The 22,935-nt window shown below is 39.0% G+C and overlaps 1 protein-coding gene across 1 annotated transcript in view; it reads left to right on the plus strand.

Annotated features, from left to right (window-relative positions):
• Window positions 1–21,474, plus strand: part of BRIP1 (BRCA1 interacting DNA helicase 1) — a 208,876-nt gene extending 187,402 nt beyond the window's left edge. Inside the window, 4 exon segments of the mRNA XM_051824717.3 lie at window positions 5,140–5,222; window positions 18,237–18,557; window positions 20,412–21,051; window positions 21,053–21,474. Coding sequence (XP_051680677.3) covers window positions 5,140–5,222; window positions 18,237–18,557; window positions 20,412–21,051; window positions 21,053–21,230 — 1,222 coding nt within the window. The 3' untranslated portion in view covers window positions 21,231–21,474.
• The last annotated feature ends 1,461 nt before the right edge of the window (window positions 21,475–22,935 follow it).

Consider the following 22,935-nt stretch of genomic DNA (forward strand, 5'->3'; position numbering starts at 1 on the left):
AACCTCTAGGTCAAGAAATCACAGGGAAATTGGAAAATATTTTGTGATAAATAAAATTGAAACACAGTGTACCAAAATTTGAGACAGTGAAAGCAGAGGGAAATTTATAGCTCCTAAATATTTATATTTTTAAAAAATCTGAAATCAATAATCCAACCTCCTACTTTATGGGGTTAGGAAGACAAAACGAAAACAAGGAATATAAAGAAAATACTAAAGATTAGAAAAATAAACAAATTGATTTCCTCATTGTTTTTAATTAAGTAGCAAAAATTGCTTTGTTGGAAAGAGCAACAAAATTCGTAAATCTTTAACATGACCAAGAAAAATATAGAAGAGTCAGATTACTAAAATTAGGATTGATACACAAAACTTCTAATTTAACAGAAGTCTAAAGGGTTATAAGAGGAGGCTTTGAACAATTGTATGACACAAATTTGGTAACTTAGGTTGGGGAGCAGGCCAGTGAAGTGGAAATCTCTATCTTCCTTTCGAATAAATAAATAAGTGGGACTGACGCTGTGGCGCAGTGGCTTAACGCCTTGGCCCGAAGCACCAGCATCCCATATGGGCACTGGTTCAAGACCCAAGCTGCTCCACTTCTGATCCAATTCTGTGCTATGCCCTGGGAAAGCAGTAGAAGATAGCCCAAGTCCTTGGGCCCCTGCACCTGCATGGGAGACCCGGAAGAAGCTCCTGGCTCCTGGCTTTGGATCGACACAGCTCCAGCTGTTGGGGCCAATTAGGGAGAGAACCATCGGATGGAATATCTCTCTCCTTCTCTCCCTCTTTCCCTCTCTCCCTCTCTCCCTCTCTCCCTCTCTCCCCCTCTTCCCCTCTTCCTCCTCCCTCTCCCCCCTCCCACTCCCTCTCTCTGCCTCTCCTCTCTCTCTGTGTAACTCTTTCAAATAAATAAGTAAATCTTTAAAAAAAATAAAAAAATTTTAAAACGTTAGGTAGACAAATTCATGGAAGGACACAAAGCACTGAAACTGGGGTAAGAAGGAATAGAATACCTGAGTAGATCTACAACAAGTAAATATTAAATTAGTAATCAAAACATGTCCTGTAAAGAAAACACCAGGCTGACGTGGCGTAACGGTAAAGCAGCTACCTTCGATGCATGCATCCCTGATAGGCACCACTTTGTGTCCCAGGTGCTCCACTTCCGATCCAGCTCTCTGCTAATGGCCTGGGAAAAGCAGCAGAAGATGGCCCACGTGTTTGGGCCCCTGCTCTCCACATGATAGACACAGATGAAGCTCCTGGCTTCGACCTGGCCCAGCACTGGCCTTTGTAGCCTTCTGAGGAATGAACTAGCATATGAAAGATCTTTCTCTGTGTGTTTCTCTCTTTCACATAATAAATAGATAGATAGATAGATAGATAGATAAGATATTTAACAAAAGAAAGAAAAGCCCCATGACAAAATATCTTCACTGATGGATTCCACCAAAAATTTAAAGAATCGGGAGAATCTTTCACAGTGTCTTAAAAAACTAGAAGAGGAATAATTTACTCATTTTATGAGGTCGTCATTACTTGGTACTAAAACAAGCCAAGACATCACAAGAAAACTGCACAGTACTATCTCTTAAAACTCTGGGAACAATATTTCTCACCAGAACCTAAAAAACTGAATTTGGCAGCTTACTAAAAGGATTATATACCATGGCTAAGGTGAAATTTATTCCAGGAATACAAGGTTGGTTTAGTTTACTAAATCAGTTAATATAATACACCATATTAGAATAGATGACCAAAAACCATATGATCTTCTTGGGATGCAAAAAGCACATAAAACATAAAGCAATATCCAACATATTTTTATGATTAAGAAAACACTCAACAAGGAGGGATAAAACTTTCAGCTAGTATGACACTTAATAGTGAAAGATGAAGGTTTTCCCCTAATTTCAAGGTCATGACAAGGATATCCACTCTCGCCACTTCTGTTTGATATTTTATTTGAGGTTCTAATCATGCCAATAAGACAAAATAAAATAATTTAAAAGTAACACAAATTGAAAAAGAAAAATTATTTGCAAGTGACATGATATTCTATATTGAAAACCCTGAAGAATCCATAAAGAAATTATTGCAGCTAATAACAATGTTGACAAGGTTTCAGGATACCAGATCAATATATAAAAATTAATGGCAGTTTTATTCACTAGTAACCAAAAATGAAGAAAATTCCACATAAAATAGCATTCTCAAAAATAGAATACTTAGGAATGAGTTTAACGGGAGGTAAAAGATCTATACATTGAAACCTGAAAAATGCTATTGAAAAACTTAAGTAAATGAAAAGAATTTTAGGTTCATGGTTTGGAAGACTTACTGTTAGTGTATCAGCACTGCTCATCTTTATCAATAGTTTCAGTGTAATATCAGTCAAAATCTCAGTTGGCTTTCTGACAGAAATTGAAAAGTTGATCCTAAAATCACTATGGAAATGCAGGGAACTCAGAATGGCCAAAACAAATATAGGAAAAGAAGAAAACAGGTGTAAGTTTTGTTGAACTGGGATTAGGCAGTAATTTGTTAAATTTGATAGCAGAAGCACAAGTAATCAGAAAAATGAAAATAAACTGAATTTTGTCACAGCTTAAATTTCTGTTAATTTGAAGCACAGAATTAAGAAATCAAAGACAGCTCTCACATGGAGAAAATATTTTCTCATCATGTATATCTAGTGTCCAGAATGTGTATAAGGAACTCATATAACTCAAGAAAAAGACAAAATGTGCAATTTAAAAATGGACATTTTTAATAGACATTTGTCCAAAAAAGATATGCAAATAGCCATTAAGACTCAAAAGAGGCCGGCGCCTCGGCTCACTAGGCTAATCCTCCGCCTTGTGGCGCCGGCACACCGGGTCTAGTCCCGGTCAGGGCGCCGGATTCTGTCCCGGTTGCCCCTCTTCCAGGCCAGCTCTCTGCTGTGGCCCAGGAGTGCAGTGGAGGATGGCCCAAGTACTTGGGCCCTGCACCCCACGGGAGACCAGGAGAAGCACCTGGCTTCTGCCATCGGATCAGCGCGGTGCGCCGGCTGCAGCGCGCTGGCCGCAGCGGCCATTGGAGGGTGAACCAACGGCAAAGGAAGACCTTTCTCTCTGTCTCTCTCTCTCTCTCTCACTGTCCACTCTGCCTGTCAAAAAAATTTTTTAATTAAAAAAAAAAAAAAAGACTCAAAAGACTAGGTTCTTTATTGATCACTAAGGAATATAAATCAAAACCATAATTAAGTGCCTTCTAGAAATATACCTGCTAGAGTGGTATAAATAAAAATGATGTGAAATAACTGTTGTTAAGGCTGTGCAGATTTTGGAATTTTCCTGCATAGCTACTGCTAATGTAAAATTGTGCAACTGCTTTGGAAAATAGTATGATAGTTCCTCAAGATTTTAAGCATAATTACCATATTACCCGGGAATTCTATTCCTAGGTAATCACCCCAAGAGATTCACTCCAAGAATAAAAAACATGTATATTGGTGCCGTGGCTCAATAGGCTAATCTCTGCCTAGCGGCGCCAGCACCAGGGTTCGAGTCCCGGTCGGGGCACTGGATTCTGTCCCGGTTGCCCCTCTTCCAGGCCAGCTCTCTGCTGTGGCCCGGGAGTGCAGTGGAGGATGGCCCAAGTGCTTGGGCCCTGCACCCCATGGGAGACCAGGAAAAGCACCTGGCTCCTGCCATCGGATCAGCGTGGTGCGCCGGCTGCGGCGGCCATTGGAGGGTGAACCAACGGTAAAGGAAGACCTTTCTCTCTCTGTCTGTCTCTCTCTCTCTGTCCACTCTGCCTGTCAAAACAAAACAAAACAAAACATGTATACAAATGTTCCCAGAAAAACTTGTTTGAAAATGTTCATAACCACATTAGAAACAATACAGACATCTCTATTCACTATGAGTAAACAAAATATCATATACTTGCATAAAGCAATTTTTTCGGGCATAAAAAGGAATATGATATGAGTCAATCTTAAAAACATGTTATATCACCTTTTTTCATTTATGCAATAAAAAACAAAATGCCACATATTTTATGATTCCAGCTAAATAAAATGATCAAAATAGGCAAATCTATAATTACAGAAAATATGTTAGTGGTATCCAGAGGATGGTATATAATTGAGTTAATTTGGAGTGACTGGTAGTGGGCACAGGCTTTTTTTTTTTTTTTTTTTTTTTTAAGATTTGCTTATTTTTTGAAAGGCAGAGTTACAGAGAGGTCTTCCATCTGTTGGTTCACTCCCCAGATGACTGCAATAGCCAGAGCTGCGCTGATCTGAAGCCATGAGCCAGAAGCTTCTTCCAGGCCTCCCATGCAGGTGCAGGGGTCCAAGGACTTGGGCCATCTTCTGCCGCTTTCCCAGGCCATAGCAGAGAGCTGGATCGGAAGTGTAGCAGTTGGGACTTGAACTGGCACTCATATGGGATGCTGGCCCTGCAGGTGGGCAGCTTTACCCACTACATCACAGTGTCGGCCCCTTGCACTTTTTGGAGTAATTACTTTTTGGAGTAATAAAAATTGTAGAATTGATAGTGATGTAAGTTGTACAGAATTATGTATATTACAAGCCACTAAACTGTGCATTTTTCAATTTTAAAATTTTTGAAATATTTTAAAAACCAGCAAATTAAATCTTACAATCAATAAAAAGAATAATGTACCAAGACTACAAGCAATTATACTAGAAATTCAAAGCTATTCCAAAATTTGAATTAACCAGTGTTATCTATATTAAGTTGAAAGAAGAAAACCTGCATGAGTATATCAATTACATTGTAAAATATTTTTTACAAAATTAAATATTCATGATTAAAACTCATAAAATTAGGAAAAAGGACATTTAGGTAAAAGTTATTATTAATACGTAAAGATTAGCCTGTGCAGCTAAGGAAGATCTTGATTTAGAAGTAAAATACATGTAACATTTTTGGATATAGATTAGTAGTTGGCAGAAATAGATTTCTTCACATACCTACTTTGATACATTGTATTGGTACCTTCTTTAGCTTTTCTCATAATGAATTAAAGGAATGTATACCTGACACACCATTGATTTTCTGTCTGTCCCATCACAAATCTGGCTTTTATTTTCAATATTTTATTTCCCCCTATTTTTTGTAGATGTATTCGACACAAAAATGATTGGGGAGCTCTTATTCTAGTGGATGATCGCTTCGGGAATAACCCAAGTCGCTATATATCTGGTAAGATTCACAGCTGGGCTTGGACTAAGAACCATTAACAGTCTGCTTTTTTTTTTTTTTTTAATTGTGCTTAAATATATAACATGAGATCTGCTTTCTTAACTTTTTAAGGGTATAGATCCATATAGTTAACTGTAAGTAGAATATTGTACACCAGAGCTCTAGAACTTTTTATTTTGTAAAACTGAAGTATTATGCAAATTGAACAGCGATGCCTCTTTTGCCCCTTCTTCTAACCCCTGGCAACCACCATTATATTTCCTGCTTTTTGTCAGTGATTACTCAGATAATTCATTCAAGTTGAATTGTGCAGTATTTATCCTTTTGTGATTGGCTCATGCCTTCACAGTTCATCCATGCTGCAGTCTCTAATGGGGTTTTCTATTCTATTTCTGAATAATATTTCGTTGTATATATGAGCCATATTTTCTTCATTCTTCTGTCATTAGGTGTTTAGGTTGTTTCTACTTAGGTATTGGGAACAATGCTGGAGTGAATATGGCAGTATTCATATATACATTTTTAAAAAATTATTTGAGAGACAGAGTTAGATACAGAGGGAGATCCTCCATCTGCTGGATCACTCTCTAAATGCCCATAACAGCTGGACCTGGGCCAGGCCAAAGGCAGAAACCCAGATCTCAACCTGGTTCTTTCACATGGGTGGCAGGGACCCAACTACTAAAACCATTACCAGCTTCCTCTACACATCAGTAGGAAGCTGGAATCAGAGTGGATATGGGACTTAAACCTAGGGCTCTGGTGTGAAATGTAAGTATCCTAAACAGCATCTTAAATAATGTACTAAATGCTCGCCCCTGTAATTTATTTTAAAACCAGGAAAGATTATGCCTGTAGCATTACCTGCTGTTGGTCCTTTGTGGTTCCATATGAACTTTAGGATTTCTTTTTCTATCTCTAAAAACATGTCATTAGGATATTGATACAGATTGCACCAAATTTGCAGACTGCTTTTGGTAGTATGGATATTTTAACAATATTAAGTCTTCTAATCCGTGAACATGTGGTTCTTTTTCATTTCTATGTGTCATCTTTAATTTTTTGTTTTTGATGCTATTCTAAATGGCATTGTTTTCTTAAAATCCTTCCTGAATATTTTTTAATGTTTGTTGTTAGTATACAGAAACAAATTTTTAAGTGGATTTTGGTATCCTCCAGCTTTACTGGATTTACTAGGTCTGACACTCTTTTTTTTTTTTTTTTTTAATTTTCATCTAAAAGCATGTCATTTGTGACGAGATAATTTTGCTGTTTCTTTTCCATCACAGATTCATTATGTTTCTTTTTCTTGCCTAAAAGTTCTATTTTTAGGACTTTCAACTAAGAATTAGTGAGATTTTGGGGCCGACACGGTGGCGCAGCAGGTTAAAGCCCTGGCCTGCAGTGCCGGCATCCCATATGGGCACTGGTTCGAGTCCCAGTTGTGCTCCACTTTCAATCCAGCTCCGGGCTGATGCACCTAGGAAAGCAGTGGAGGACAGCCCAAGTCCTTGGGCCCCTGCACCCACGTGGGAGACCCGGATGAAGTTCCTGGCTTCATCCTGACCTAGCACCAGCCATTGCAGCCATTTGGGTTGTGAACCAGCAGATGGAAGACCTTTCTGTCTCTACCTCTCTCTATAACTCTTTCAAATAAATAAAATAAACCTTTAAAAAAATTATTGAGATTGGACATCCCTGTTTCAGGTCTTAAGGAAAAGCCTTTGGGTGTTTTTTGGTTTTTTTTTTTTTTTTTTTTTTTTTTTTTTTTTTTTTGGCAGGCAGAGTGGACAGTGAGAGAGAGAGAAACAGAGAGAAAGGTCTTCCTTTTGCCGTTGGTTCACTCTCCAATGGCTGCCGCGGCCGGCACGCTGCAGTCGGCGCACCGCGCTGATCCAATGGCAGGAGCCAGGTGCTTCTCCTGGTCTCCCATGGGGTGCAGGGCCCAAGCACTTGGGCCATCCTCCACTGCACTCCCTGGCCACAGCAGAGGGCTGGCCTGGAAGAGGGGCAACTGGGACAGAATCCGGCGCCCCGACCAGGACTAGAACCTGGTGTGCCAGCACACAAGGCGGAGGATTAGCCTAGTGAGCCATGGCGCCGGCCAAGCCTTTGGTTTTTAACTACTGTAAATATGGGCTTCATATATACCATTTATTATGTTAAGGTAATTTCCTTCTAGTTTATTAAATTTTTATCATCAAAGGGTGTTGAAGTTTTTTTTAAGATCTATTTATTTGAAAGTCAGAGAAATGGAGAGACAGACAGACAGACAGACAGAGATCTTCATCTACTGGTTCACCCTCTAGATGGCTACAACAGCCAGCACTTGGCAAAGCTGAAGAGAGCCAGGAGCTTCATCCAGGTCTCTTACATGGGTATCATGGGCCCAAGCACTTGGGCCATGTTCCTCTGCTTTGCCCAGGCCTTTAGCAGGGAGCTGGATTGGAAGTAAAGCAGCCTGGACTCCAGCGAGCACCCATATGGGAAGCTACGACTTACCCACTCCAGCCCAGCACCAGACCCAGGTGTTGAATTTTGTCACATGCTTTTCTGCATTGGTTAGAAGGATCATGTTTATATTTCATTTTGTTAATATAGTATTTCACTTTGATTTGTGTTTTGAAACATGCTTGCATGTAAAGAATAATTCCTACTTGGGAGTGTATGATTCTTTTAATGTGCTGTTGAATCCAGCTAGTATTTTATGAGGATTTTTTCATCTGTTTTCATCAGCGATATTGGCCTACAGTCTTCTTAATTTCTTTGTCTGGCTTTAGTATCAGGGTAGTATTGGCCTCATAAAATGAGATTTGGAAGTATTCTCTCCTCCTCTTCTTTGTGTGTGTGTGTATGTGTGTGTGTGTGTTTGGCAGAATTCACCAGTGAAGCCATCTTATCCCAGGATTTTCTTTGTTGAGAGGGTTTTTATAAGTGATTTAATCTACTACTGGTTATAGGTCTGTTCAGATATTCTATTTCATTGTGATTCAGTTTAAGAGGACTGTGTTTCTATGAACTTGCCCATTTCTTCAAGGTTATCCAAATTATTGGAATATAATTTTTCAGAGTAGTATATGATATCTTTATTTCTGTGCCAGTAGTTATAATGTTTCCTCTTCCTTTAAGGTTTCTCAGTTTTGTCAATCTTTTCAAAAATACCAACATTTTTTTTTCTGTTCTTTTATTTCTACTCAAACCATCCTGTCTATGGTATTTTTGTTATAGCAGCCTGAACAGAGTATAAATGGATTAAACTTGTCTTAAGGCAGCTTTTGATAGGGAAGGTTTTACCATTGACGTGTGTGCAGTGTTTTGTCTGACTTGTAGCTCTCCTGTCCCTTTTTCTCTTTTACAATCTTCATTTTTGTTTCATTGAAAGACTGATCTCCCATCTTCTGGTTCACTCCCCAAATGACACAACAGCCAGGGGTGGGCCAGGCCCAAACCAGGAACCTAGAATTTATTCTTGGTCTCCCACATGGGTGGCACGGACAAGGATGAAACGTTAACTGCTGATGCCAGGATATATATTAGCAGGAAGCTGAAACAGAGAGCAGAGTCCCCAAGGACTTGAAACATGGCACTTCAGTGTGGGATGTGAGCATCCCAAATGATGGCTTAACCATTATGCTTGCAGTAGCGTGCTTTCTTTCTTTCTCTGTTCTATGAGTTGTTATATGGCTCTCCCATAAAACATCTTATAGCAATGTTTTCAGTGATAACAACTTCAATCACATGCAAAAATTTACTTTTTGACCACCAGTTATTGAAGTAAAAAATCATACCTTTTTATACTGTGTATCTGTTTATAGTTGTATTTTTATACTGTTGTGTTTAATTTCTGATTAAAAGCAATTTTGTTGCTACTTTATTGTCTTTTTCTACATGTATACCTTTGCCAGCAAACTATAGTTTATGCTTTTGTATTTCTGTTTGGCAGACTTTTTTGTTGTTGTTTTTTAATATTTCTTGCCAGACAGATCTAGTGGTGATGACCTGGGAAAATCTATCTATCTATCTATCTATCTATCTATCTAACAGGTAGCGTTACAGACAGAGACAGAGAGAAAGGTCTTCTTCCAATTGATTCACTCCCCAAATGGCCGCAACGGCCAGAGCTGCACTGATCAGGAGCCAGGAGCTTCTTCCTGGTCTCCCATGTGGGTGCAGGGGCCCACATGACCCTTGGATGGCACTTGGGCCATCCTCCACTGCCTTCCCGGCCACAGCAGAGAGAGCTGGACTGGAAGAGGGGCAACCAGGACTAGAATCAGCGCCCAATGGGATGCCAGCGCTGCAAGCGGAGGATTAACCTAGTGTACCATGGCACCGGCCCCATGGGAAAATCTTTTTTAAAAATGAAGGAAACATAAAGATGTAGTTTTTTTTATTTGAAAGGTAGAGTTATGGGAGGAGAGAGAGAGAGATCATCCATTCACTCCCCAAATGGATTTAATGACTGGGCCATGCCTAAGCCATGAGCTTCGTACAGGTTTCCCATAAGGGTGGCAGGTACCCAAGGACTTGTGCCATCTCTGCTTTTCCAGCCCATTAGCTTGTGGATCAGAAGTGGAGTGACCAGGACTTGAAACAACACTCATGGATGATGGTGGTGTTGTAGGTGTTGGGCTTAATCTGCTATACCACAATAATGGCCCCATCTTTCCTTCATTTTGATGGACAATTTTACCAGATATCCTGTTCTTGCCTGGGAGGTTTCCCCTTTCATAACTTTGACTGTATTATCCCACTTTCATCTGGCCAGGAGAAATCCATTGATAGTCTTATGGCGATTCATTGCTTTTCCCTTGCTGCTTTCAAAACTCTCATTTTGACTTTTAATAATTTGATTATATTGTATCTTCATATAGACTTTGGGTTCATCCGGTTTGGGTCGATAGGACTTCTTGAATCTGGATATCAATTTTTTCCTCCAGTTTAAGAAGTTTTTGCTCATTGCATCTATAAACTTTTTGTTCTTCTCCTTTCTCTTTCTAGGACTCTAAGAATTCATTTACTGCTCTGCCTGGTGGTGTCCCTTAAACACTTTGTGCTTTCTTCACTTTTTTCTTCCAGGTTATTTTTTTTTTCCCTTTTTACTCCTCTGAGTGGATAATTTTAAATTAGGTTCACTGATTCTTTTCTTTTTTTTTATTTGTTTTTTTTTTAAACTTTTATTTAATGAATATAAATTTCCAAAGTACAGCTTATGGATTACAATGGCTTCCCCCCCATAACGTCCCTCCCACCCGCAACTCTCCCCTTTCCCACTCCCTCTCCCCTTCCAATTCACATCAAGATTCATTTTCGTTTCTCTTTATATACAGAAGATCAGTTTAGTATACATTAAGTAAAGATTTCAACAGTTTGCTCCCACACAGAAACATAAAGTGAAAAATACTGTTTGAGTACCAGTTATAGCGTTAAATCTCAATGTACAGTACACTAAGGACAAAGATCCTACATGAAGAGTAAGTGCACAGTGACTCCTGTTGTTGACTTAACAAATTGACACTCTTGTTTATGGCATCAGTAATCAACCTAGGCTCTTGTCATGAATTGCCAAGGCTATGGAAGCCCCCTGAGTTCACTGACTCTGATAATTTTTAGACAAGGCCATGGTCAAAGTGGAAGTTCTCTCCTCCCTTCAGAGAAAGGTACCTCCTTCTTTGATGGCCGTTCTTTCCACTGGGATCTCACTCGCAGAGATCTTTCATTTAGTTTTTTTTTTTTTTTTTTTTTCCAGAGTGTCTTGGCTTTCCATGCCTGAAATACTCTCATGGGCATTTCAGCCGGATCTGCATGCTTTAAGGGCTGATTCTGAGGCCAGAGTGCTGTTTAGGACATCTACCGTTCTATGGGTCTGCTGTGTATCTCACTTCCCATGTTGGATCATTCTCTCCCTTTTTTATTCTATCAGCTAGTATTTGCAGACACTAGTCTTGTTTATGTGATCCCTTTGGTTCTTAGTCCTATCATTATGATCAATTGTGAATAGAAATTAATCACTGGGACTAGTGAGATGGCATTGGTACATGCCACCTTGATGGGATTGAATTGGAATCCCCTGGTATGTTTCTAATTCTATCGTTTGAGGTAAGTCAGCTTGAGCATGTCCCGAATTGTACATCTCTTCCCTCTCTTATTCCCACTCTTATATTTAACAGTGATCACTTTTCAGTTAAGTTTCAGCACTTAAGAAGAATTGTGTATTGCTGATTTTTTTCTTCTGCTTAGTCAAGTGTTCTTCTTTTTTTAAAATAATATTTTTTTTTATTTGAAAGACAGAGTTAGAGGTAGAGCCAGAGAGAGAGAAAGAGGTCTTCAATTCCACTGGTTCACTCCCCAGATGGCTGCAACAGCCAGAGCTACACCAATCTGAAGTCAGGAGCTTCCTCCAGGTCTCCCACGTGGGTGTAGGGGCCCAAGGAGTTGAGCCATCTTCCACTGCTTTCCCAGGCCATAGCAGAGAGCTGGATCGGAAGAGGAGCAGCCAGGACTTGAACCAGCCCCAGCCCCCTCAGGTCTTCTTAAGTTTAGTTTAGTTCAGTTTGTTTCTCGCATTTTTCAAGCTCCAAAATTTATTTGGTTCTTATTTGTATTCTCTTATCTCTTTGCTGATACTTTCTTTTCCTCTTCCTCTCCCCGCATATCATTTTTTAACAGTTATCTTAAATTATTTGTTAGGTAATTCATATACCTCTGTTTAGGATCGATTTCTGGAGATTTATTTCATTCCTTTGATGGTGCTCTTTGTCCCTGTTTCTCTGTATTTCTCACAGCGTTGTATTGATATCCTAATAGCAGTCGCCTCACGGTGTTTAGGACTGGTTTTGTACAGGAAAAGACCTACATCTGTCAGCCTATGCAAGCATTCTGGGATCCTCCTAAATCTTTTTTGTGGCTCTGTCTTCTCTGGACTAGTGTTTATAGATTTCTAAAATATGGATTTTCCAGGCTCTTTTTTCTAGACATCACAATATCTTGCTCCCTCTTATCTGTCTCTTATATCATGAGGTCTCTGAGGCAGAAGCAGTCTGGTCAGCTCTTTTGCCTCTAGCGGACCTCAGGCACGTAGACTGTAAGGTCCCGTCAATACTCCACAGCAAGTGAGATGGAGACCAGTCCCTGCTAAGATCACTGTGAAGCCAGAGTGCTGGGCACAGGCTCCAGGCTTCTCTTTCTGCCTGAGAAGATGGCCACGGAGCAGAGTCAGCACTTGGCCGTGGGACCATAGTTCCTGTGGAGCAGCAGCCTTTTGTCCAGATCTTTCATTCCCAGTGGCCCCCATAGGTGTAGTATGCTGGGTCATATCAGCATACTGTATAACCAGGCGAAACAAGCAGTTGCCTCAGACAGCTGTCCAAAAATTCACAACAGTGGACAAACAGTCCTGTCTTCTCTGTTCTTCTAAGGAGAATCCAGGAGCTGGGTGTTTGCTTGCAGATACTTACTTAACAGTGTTCTCAGCAAGGGACTAGATGAGATGGTTTACCTGCTAGAATGCAGCGTGTTTTGTGCTAGCAGGGTGTGAGAGCCTCTCAGCTGGCTTCTGGATTTCTCACAAAGCAGTGTGGTCCATTTATTGTTACTGAGCCAGTTGCTACCTAGGAGGGAGGAGGGTTTAAGACTTCCTCTTCTACATTCTCAAATCTTTGATATTTAATGGTGTCTTTTTTTATAGAAAACTTTTATTTAATAAATATAAATTTCAAAAATACAACTTTTGGATTATAATGGTTCTCTCCCCTCCCTATAACCACCCTCCTACCTGCGAGCCATCCCATCTCTTACTGCCTCTCCCATCCCATTCTTCATTAAGATTCATTTTTAATTAGCTTTATATACAGAAGATCAACTTACAAAGTACTGTTTGAAGCCTAGTTTTACCCATTAATTCTCATAGTACAACACATTAAGGACAGAGGTCCAACATGGGGAGTAAGTGCACAGTGACTCCTGTTGTTGATTTAGCAATTGACACTCTTATTTATGATATCAGTGATCACAAGGCTCTTGTTATGAGCTGCCAAAGCTATGGAAGCTCTTGAGTTCACATACTCCAACCTTATTTAGACAAGGCCATAATCAAAGTGGAAGTTCTCTCCTCCCTTCAGAGAAAAGTACCTCCTTCTTTGATGGCCCCTTCTTTCCACTGGACTCTCACTGACAGAGATCTTTCATTTAGGTCAATTTTTGCCACAGTGTCTTGGCTTTCCATGCCTGAGATACTCTCATGGGCTTTGTAGCCAGATCCGAATGCCTTAAGGACTATTTTGAGGCCAAAGTGCTGTTTAGAGCATTTGTCATTCTATGAATCTGTTGTCTATCCCACTTCCCATGTTGGACCATTCTCCCCTTTTTAATTCTATCAAATATTAGCAGACACTGTTCTTATGTGATTCCTCTAACACGTAATCCTATCTTTATGATCAGTTAGCATGTGCTGAACTGTGTATCTCCTCCCTCTCTTATTCCCACTCTTATTTTTAATGTGGATCAATTTTCAGTTGGATTTAAACATGAAAGAATAATTCTGTGTTAATTAAAGAGTTTAACCAATGGTATTAAGTAGAAAAGAAGGGCTGATAAAGTCATTGCTTCTCATAGTGTCAGTTTCACTTCTACAGGTTTCCTTTTAGGTGCTCAGTTGTCACAGATCAGGGAAAATATATAATATTTGACCCTTTGGGACTGGCTTATTTCACTCAGCATGATGTTTTCCAGATTCCTCCATTTTGTTGCAAATGACAAGATTTCATTATTTTTTTCTACTGCTGTGCAGAATTCCATAGATACATATCCCATAATTTCTTTATCCAGTCTTCTGTTGATGGGCATTTAGGTTGATTTCATGTCTTAGCTATCGTGAATTGAGCTGCAATAAACATTGAGGTGCAGATTTCTCTTTTATTTGTTTAGGTTTTCTATGTCTTCATGGTTCAATTTAGGTAGGTTGTATGCATCCAGGAATCCATCTTTTTTTTTTTTTTTTATTTGACAGATAGAGTTAGACAGTGTAAGAGAGAAAGGTCTTCCTTCCATTGGTTCACCCCCCAAAATGGCCACTATGGCCGGAATTAGGAACTACACCCATCTGAAGCCAGGAGCCAGGTGTCTCTTCCTGGTCTCCCATGTGCGTGCAAGAGCCCAAGCACCTGGGCCATCCTCCACTGCCTTCCCGGGCCATAGCAGAGAGCTGACTGGAAGAAGAACAACCGCAACTAGAACCTGGCACCCATATGGGATGCCGGCCCTGCAGGCGAGGATTAACCAAGTGAGCCACAGCACCAGCCCCCAAGGAATCTATCCATTTCTGCTATAGTAAACCAAACCCAAAACTAGTAGGAGAAGAGAAATAATTAAAATTAGAGGAGAAATCAACAAAAGTGAATCCCAAAAAAAACATTATAAAAGATCAGCAAAACGAAGAGCTGGTTTTTTTTTTTTTTGAAAAAAAAATAAATAAATAAATAAACAAAATTGACACACCATTGGCCCAACCAAAAAAAAAAGTAGAGAGAAGACCCAAATCAATACAATTAGAGATGTAAGAGGGAATGTAACAACAGACACCACAGAAATAAAAAGAGTTATCAGAAATTACACAAAGAGTTGCATGCCAACAAACTAGCAGAAATGGATAGATTCCTTATTCTTGTTTCTTGGATTGTTGCATTTGTGGAGATGCTCATTGGTTTCTTCTTCTTCTTTTTTTTTTTTTTCTGCTGTGGCGGCCTGTATCGTTGTACATTGACTCTATAGATAAGTGGACTGTCTGCTTTCAGTGAATCTCTAGAGGCTTGTAGTTGGTGTGGCCAGAGAGCTCTGTTTAGTTCTCCAGGGTTAAGAGGATGCCTAAGGTGACACACCCAGGTTTGGCGTGGTAAATCCTCTCTTTTTTTAATCAGAAGGGATGTAATTCTGTTCAACTGAGCTCTTCTCCTGGATGTAGACCAGTGCCTGAGCACTACTCCAGTGGGTATATTTGTCCGCTCTGTCCCAAGGACTACACAGAGGATCTGTGCAGTCATCAGTGTAAGTTCAGATTCCGCAGCAATGTCTCTCACCGGGTAACCAGGACCGCCTGAGCTTGTGGCATCTCCCACCAAGTCTGCTCAGAGTCTCAGCCACACTGTGAGTTCTCCCATAAACCCTCAGTATTTTTTCACAGTCCTAGTTCAGAAGCTTCACACAGTCACAAGCACCCCCTGATATTTCTCCCCACGAGAGTCAGGAGTCTCCACTCAGCTGTTATATATATCCAAAATGGCACCTGCTCTACCGGCTTGTACGCCTTTGTAAGGTGATCACTAGATCAGTAAGCTCCCTCCGTATTCTGCCATCTTGGAGCAGCCAGTGGTGTCTGTTTAAAAAAAGAAGAAGAAGAAGAATTAGAAAATTGGAATTACTAGACCAAACATAAATAATTTCTGTTGACTGGAAATCTAGCCTTTTAATTCTCAAATATTTACAAAAGTTCTTTATAAGTAACAATTTATTTAATTACCAACATAGTGTAGAATGCTAGGATTCTTCAATTTCATAGAATGTGAGATACAGTTCTGTAACACAATAATACTTCGTTTACCACTGTCAGGAGAAAAGCACTTCTACGGCAATGAATTTCCCAAGAAATACTCAATTTTTACATTTAAGCAATTCCGCTGCTTAGAATTCTTTATTCTTTTGTTCTGGGCTATCAGAAGTTTGTTGTACTTATTTGTTTCTTCAGTTATTTTAAATTTATGTTCATTAAAAGTAGTACTTTCTGAAAGGAAATAAAGCACCACTGTGTGCAGCAAGATCAAGTAGATAGTCATTTTTTTTTTCCAACTCAAATCAATACATGTCCCTGTGATTTTCATCCAACAGTAACAGGTCTTTCAGAGTCAATACCAAGAAGCTAACTAGAGCTGTGGGGTATATGTGCATCTTTATTATTACCTTTACAATAAAAAAGTTTGTCAGACTATAATAAAGATATTCTTAAGTTTAGATTACTCTATTAGGCTTGATAGTAAAACAACCATCTGGATAAATGCAGAAAATATTGCTTTGTTGATTTTTTTCCTTCCTTTTTTGTGTAAAGCAAGCAGTCTCCTAGGTCAAGCAGAAACTAAAGGCAAAAATGCTAAGTGCCGGTGTTTAGTCAGTAGGTGGAGCTCAGATTCTTTCAAGTTTTGAAAAGCAAACGAGGACATTGTATGGTAAAAGATCAAAATCAAAAGTTTAATACTAACATTTTTAAGTTTTATAGAATTACACATTTATATCTGGTATAACCATTTCCCCCAAGCAAACATATAAAAATTTAAGGAAAATGCTTATTTATTTTTAAATTTTAATATCTAGAACTTAAATTTTTATCACATAGTTTAAATATTTTCCATTATTTTCGGTCTTTTCTGTACTTTTTCTGACATTCATGAAGTATAAAATGTTTTCTTGGTAACATTAGCACAGCAACACAAATTTTTTTGATGACTGATTTTTATTTGAATTCAGCTTACATAAATAATTAATAGAAGATAGTCATTAAAAAACTAATGGGGCCAGCACCACAGCTCAATAGGCTAATTCTCCACCTTGCGGCACCGGCACACCAGGTTCTAGTCCTGGTTGGGGCGCCGGATTCTGTCCCGGTTGCCCCTCTTCCAGGCCAGCTCTCTGCTGTGGCCCGGGAGTGCAGTGGAGGATGGCCCAAGTGCACCCCATGGGAGACCAGGAGAAGCACCTGGCTCCTGCCATCGGATCAGTGTGGTGCGCCAGCCGCAGCGGCCATTGGAGGGTGAACCAACGGCAAAGGAAGACCTTTCTCTCTGTCTCTCTCTCTCTCTCACTGTCTAACTCTGCCTGTCAAAAAAACAAACAAACAAAAAAAACTAATGGAATACATTTGAAAGTATGATAATTCAAATTGCATGAAATCCTCACCTTGTAATACCAGAGTGACTTTTAAAAAATAATAGCTACAAAATATGAAGCTAAGTGTGGCAACATGAACAGGGAATTTTTATTTTGTGAAAGTCCATATATCTGATTTTAATTTCATCATGAAGTGAATCATACTATAAAAAACCTTATACTCCTAGTACGGTTCCTTTTTTGCAGTTTTCATGTCACAAGTCAAATCATATCCCTTATTTAGATTTTTTTATAATCAAAATTCAGATAGGACATGTTTTATTATTTCTTTCACCTCTATAATAGTTTCAGATGCATTTGAAATTGGTATAGTAGAACAGAAAATCTGCTGAGGCTGGAATCTTGTGTTTAGTTTTTACAAAAGGGGTCAAATTTGGAATATTGGAAATGGAAGGTTGCATTGTTTAAAAAGGTAGGCAAGTTTTCTGAGGCATTATGATAAAATTAAATTTGCTAGATTCCTGTTATTCTCAACTAGGGAACACAAATGGTCCATGATTTTTGATAATTCAACCAATGAGAGGATATATATTCAGCAGAAACCATACTTCGGTTTTTATCTTTTCCCAGACTGACACTATGAAATGCAGCACTCTCATGACACTGTGAGCTGTGGCCCCCCAGTCAGCCCTGCAATCACAAAAGTCAAGCACCCATGTATTGCTTTGCTAAGCTGTGATGTTAGGTAGCTTGCATTTAGTAAATGCATAGTCGACTTAACAGCATTTTCAATGTACGATGGGTTTCTCAGGACATAATTCCAACATAAGTCATGGAGCATGTTGTACATCAGATGTAAAATAAAATGCCAAAAACCATTATGTGTATTCAAAATGCAAATTAGGTTACTTCATTAAAAATTAGGTTTTCTCTTACTAAAATACTTCAAAAAGTTTATGGGAAATTGAATTAAAAGTTTATTCTGGTGAAAAAATATTTGAAATCCATCTATAATTTTTCTACAATATTCATTTTCCATGAACTTTTGAAGATTCCATATATGTAATACCTTAATTAAGTACCAATCTTTTATTTTGTTATATTCTGTGTTTGTTTATATTCTTCACCTCCCCTCCCCTTTAGGACTTCCTAAGTGGGTAAGGCAGCAGATTCAACACCATTCAACCTTTGAAAGTGCACTAGAGTCCTTGGCTGAATTTTCCAAAAAACACCAAAAAGAAATTGATGTAACCAGAAAGTATGTGAAGGACCAAGAGTCTACTCTTGAAGTGGCCTGTTTAAAGGACAGTGCGCCAGCTTACTTACTGGATCTGGCAAGTCATCTATCACCAGAAAATCCTAAGGAAGATGACACAGAAATGTGTATCCAGGAACTACAGTGCCCTAAAAAAGTTACTGAAAACCCATCTCTACCAAGTGGCATCATCTCCAGAAAGCGTGGAAGTATGAACAGTTTTGCCAATTTACATTTGCTAAAGAATTCTTTCATTATATTCAGTGAAATGATTTTATTTTGGTACAGATTATATTATAAACCAACATATTAAAGGAAAAATAAAGTTATCATAACAAAAAGTATGGTATATATTAGAATGGGGACAAACTTTTGACAGGAAACCAAAGTGTTCTATTTCCATGAACTAGCTTTGTGATCATGAGCAAGTCACTTAGCTTTTTGAGTTATAATTGGAAAAAAAATGGAAAAAAAACCTGCCTAGCTGTCTCTACAGAAAGCGTTGTAAGGGTCAAGTGAGAGACTAAATATCATGGAATTCTAAAGTACTTTGCCAGTAGTAGATGTTATTCAGAAGGCTGTACAGGTATTGGTCCAGTCTGTGGATACTTCTTAGATGAACTTTGTTTCTCAGGAGGTGAAAGTCATTCTAAATGATAAAAATATTTTAAAATTGGCTGGCGCCCTGGCTCACTAAGCTAATCCTCCACCTTGCGGCGCCGGCACACCGGGTTCTAGTCCCGGTCGGGGCGCCGGATTCTCTCCCGGTTGCCCCTCTTCCAGGCCAGCTCTCTGCTGTGGCCCGGGAAGGCAGTGGAGGATGGCCCAAGTACTTGGGCCCTGCACCCCATGGGAGACCAGGATAAGTACCTGGCTCCTGCCATCGGATCAGCGCGGTGCGCCGGCCGCAGCGCGCTGACCGCGGCGGCCATTGGAGGGTGAACCAACGGCAAAGGAAGACCTTTCTCTCTGTCTCTCTCTCTCACTGTCCACTCTGCCTGTCAAAAATTTTTTTAAAAAATATTTTAAAATTATTAGAAAAAAAATCTGTTAGAGATTGGCACATTGTAGCCCATGAACCAAATTCAGTCCGTTTTTGTTAAGTAAAGTTTAATGGAACACAATCCTGCTGGTTCATTTACATATTGCAAAGACTTATGCATCACACTAACAACTGTGTAGTTGCAACAAAGACAACATTAGCAGCAAGCCTAAAATATTTACTATCTGACCTGTAACAGAAAAAGCTTTCTGAACTCTGGTATGAATTAAACAATTAAAATTATAAATCACTGTACCTTCATATCAGTGTTTAAACATGTATTTTTATAGTATATGCTTTTTTAGGATTTATTTATTTATTTGAAAGAGTTACACAGAGAGAGGAGAGCCTGAGAGAGAAAGGTCCTTCATCCAATCGTTCACTCCCCAGTAGGCCGCAACGGCCAGAGCTGCACCAATCCGAAGCCAGGAGACTCCTCTAGATCTCCCATGTGGGTGCAGGGGTCCAAGCACTTGGGCCATCTTCTACTGCTTTCCCAGGCCATAGCAGAGAGCCAGATCAGAAGTGGAGCAGCTAGGTCTTGAACCAGAGCCTATATGGGATGCCAGTGCTTCAGGCCAGGGCGTTAACCCGCTGTGCCACAGTGCCGGCCCCAATATATGCTTTTAAATAATCGTCATAGTCGGGGTTGGCGCTGTGGCTCCTTAATCTTTGACGGATTTTTAGGGCAAATTTTTTACAGCCTATTCACACCTTTAATCAGTTTTCTTCTTCTCTTTTTTAACCCTCCTTCCACCATTCAGTCGGGAGGTCCATGCTGTGGAATTTGGTGGCTTACCAGAAAGCGTTAACTTGGGCTAGGAAATACCAGAAACCCAAGATTCCCTTCAGGGTTAACATTTTATTCTGAGCTGAAATTCCATCACTATTGGTTGTGGGATCTGAATTATGTACCCAATACAGCTATTTAAGCATTTATAATAAATAATAATTTTAACCTACTATGATTATCTTGGCTAGGAGCAGAAACTTAAAAGTTACTATATTTTTGTATTCTTAGATGACCCAGTGTTATTGGAAGAGTCTGTACAGACAAGGAAAGAGAAAAGGATCATTTCCCGATCTACAAGCCCAACGTTCGGCAAGCAAACCAACAGAGTCAGCTGGTCTAACTTTCATTCTTTGGGACAGTTCGTTACTGGTAAAATACAGACCACAACACCTGAGCTCAGGTCACCAAAGAACTGCACCTCTAGTCCTTGTACTTTCAAAACAGAAAACACGGAAAATAAAACTCTTTTGCCACTCTCTGATAAACCTGAGTCCTCAACTCCTACAGTAAAAACGTCATTTGGATCATGTCCTCAGTCAGAAACCATTGTTTCTTCAGTAAAGATTGAGCATCATTCCAGACAACCACTCAGTTATGAAGAGGCCCTGGGTCTGGACACTGAATTACCCCCAGTAAATGAAGATGCTGCCCATTCAACTTCAGGTAGCGCTTCTGAGACAGAAGTAGAAGAAGAATCCATCTATTTTACACCTGAACTTTATGATCCTGTAGAAACAGATGAAGAAGACAATGAGCCTATTAACACTGATAAGGGCAGCAGATTGGCTAATAATTCAAATTGCATTTTGGCTACAGACCTTTTAGAAATTAAAACTACAAAAGGAATGGATTCAGTCATTGATAAGAAAACAGGATCACCCAGACACAGAGTTGAATATTGAAGGTGGTAAAATTGATGACATTGATGGTAATGTAAAAACATCTTGCGTAAATGAATTGAAACTGAGAAATACTCATGAAATAGATCTAAACAACTTTCAACAATCTGTTTCCAAAAATAAAGGTGTGAGCCCTGGTGTTAAGTAATTATACTTAACTGTCAAACTGCAGAAATAGGTTATCATGCTTGTGTTAAACTCTGTTGTAATCAATAATTTATGTATTGAGTAAGTGATATACTTTAAATTTTTGTAGCTATAATTTTAATTCACTGAGATGTTTAAGTCTATTTTATGTTCAGAAATACAATTTTAATATTCACAAATTTTGATAGTGATTCATACAAAGTATTTACCTCCAATAAATCTTCTTAGCTAAATATAAATTAAAATTAGTCTGAAAGATATCTAATTTCCTAAGGCACTTTTAATATCACATATTCATATTTTGTAGTCTACTGCATTTGTTTTCATACTGACGCAGAGGGACTAGTAGCAGTGTGATCTAGTCACAGCTCAGCCATGTTTCACTACAGATTTTTTTTTTTTTTAATATTTATTTGAAAGTCACAGTTACACAGAGAGAGGAGGGGCAGAGAGAGAGAGGTCTTCCATCCGATGGTTCACTCCCCAATTGGCCGCAACGGTCGGAGCTGTGCTGATCTGAAGCCAGGAGCCAGGAACTTCTTCCGGGTCACCCACGTGGGTGCAGGGGCCCAAGGACTTGGGCCATCTTCTGCTTTCCCAGACCATAGCAGAGAGGTGGATCAGAAGTGGAGCAGCCGTGTCTCAAACCGGCACCCATATGAGATGCTGGCACTTCAGGCCAGGGCATTAACCCACTGAACCACAGCGCCGGCCCCTCACTACAGATTTACCTCAAATTATTCCGAGACTTTTTTTTAGAAATCAATGTTCTTTTGTTAAAAGTAGATGTATTTTTGTTTGATAAACCTAAAATCATAAATTTATGTAATGTTATAAAGTGCCAAATGAAGTATTCCACATTTTCAGTTGTAATTATTTAGCTTCATCATGATTGTAGGAAAAAGTGGCACATCCTGGCATAAAGTTTTAACTATGCAACTACTAACATGGAAGCTTCATATATAAATTTTATATACAAGAGTACTTTAAAAAAGTCATGGAAAATGGAATTTAAATATCTTTATTTTGGCGCAAAAAATGTGTTAAGTCCATGCATAGTTTCCCATGAACTTCTTAAAGAATCTTCATATATAACTTCCTAGCAGAAAGATGGTCCTTTAGAGCACAGTGTGGATTCCTCACTGTGGATTCTGTGTTTACATTTTTGTAAACAGAACCATCTAATCAGATGCTCTGATAAAAGATGACATCTCTGACATCATTCCAAAAATACACTCCCTGATCTTTTTTTTCTAAGAAACATCTGTTTTCAGCGAGCAGACTTCTTGTGAGTGACTTCAACTGACATTTTATGAGTTCAAGTTGTATGTATATTCTATTATCAAGTCAAAATTCCCAATAATCAGACATTTTTTGCATTCATTTGGATAAATTATTTTAAATGCATATGTTTGCTTTCATGTTGATGGTATTTAGGTATAATTTGGCTTTTTTTCTATAGCATTGGATATTACATCTGTAATTTGAAGAATGTAAGATGACAACTGGCCAAGTAAAGAATTTATAGATTGGGATACACTAGATTCCACCTAGTATTATATATTTATCTTGGTTGATCAGTGGATAATAGGTACCAAACACTAGATTAGAAAGTAATTTTAACCTCATTTTTAAAGAGTATGAAACCATTTCTCCCCTCTGGTATTGCTGTTAAATTAGATTAGGGTAGTGGACAAGAGACGATT

Source organism: Oryctolagus cuniculus, chromosome 17 (assembly GCF_051225735.1).
Source record: "Oryctolagus cuniculus isolate XC-2025 breed Fujian yellow rabbit chromosome 17, ASM5122573v1, whole genome shotgun sequence".
Taxonomy (NCBI): domain Eukaryota; kingdom Metazoa; phylum Chordata; class Mammalia; order Lagomorpha; family Leporidae; genus Oryctolagus; species Oryctolagus cuniculus.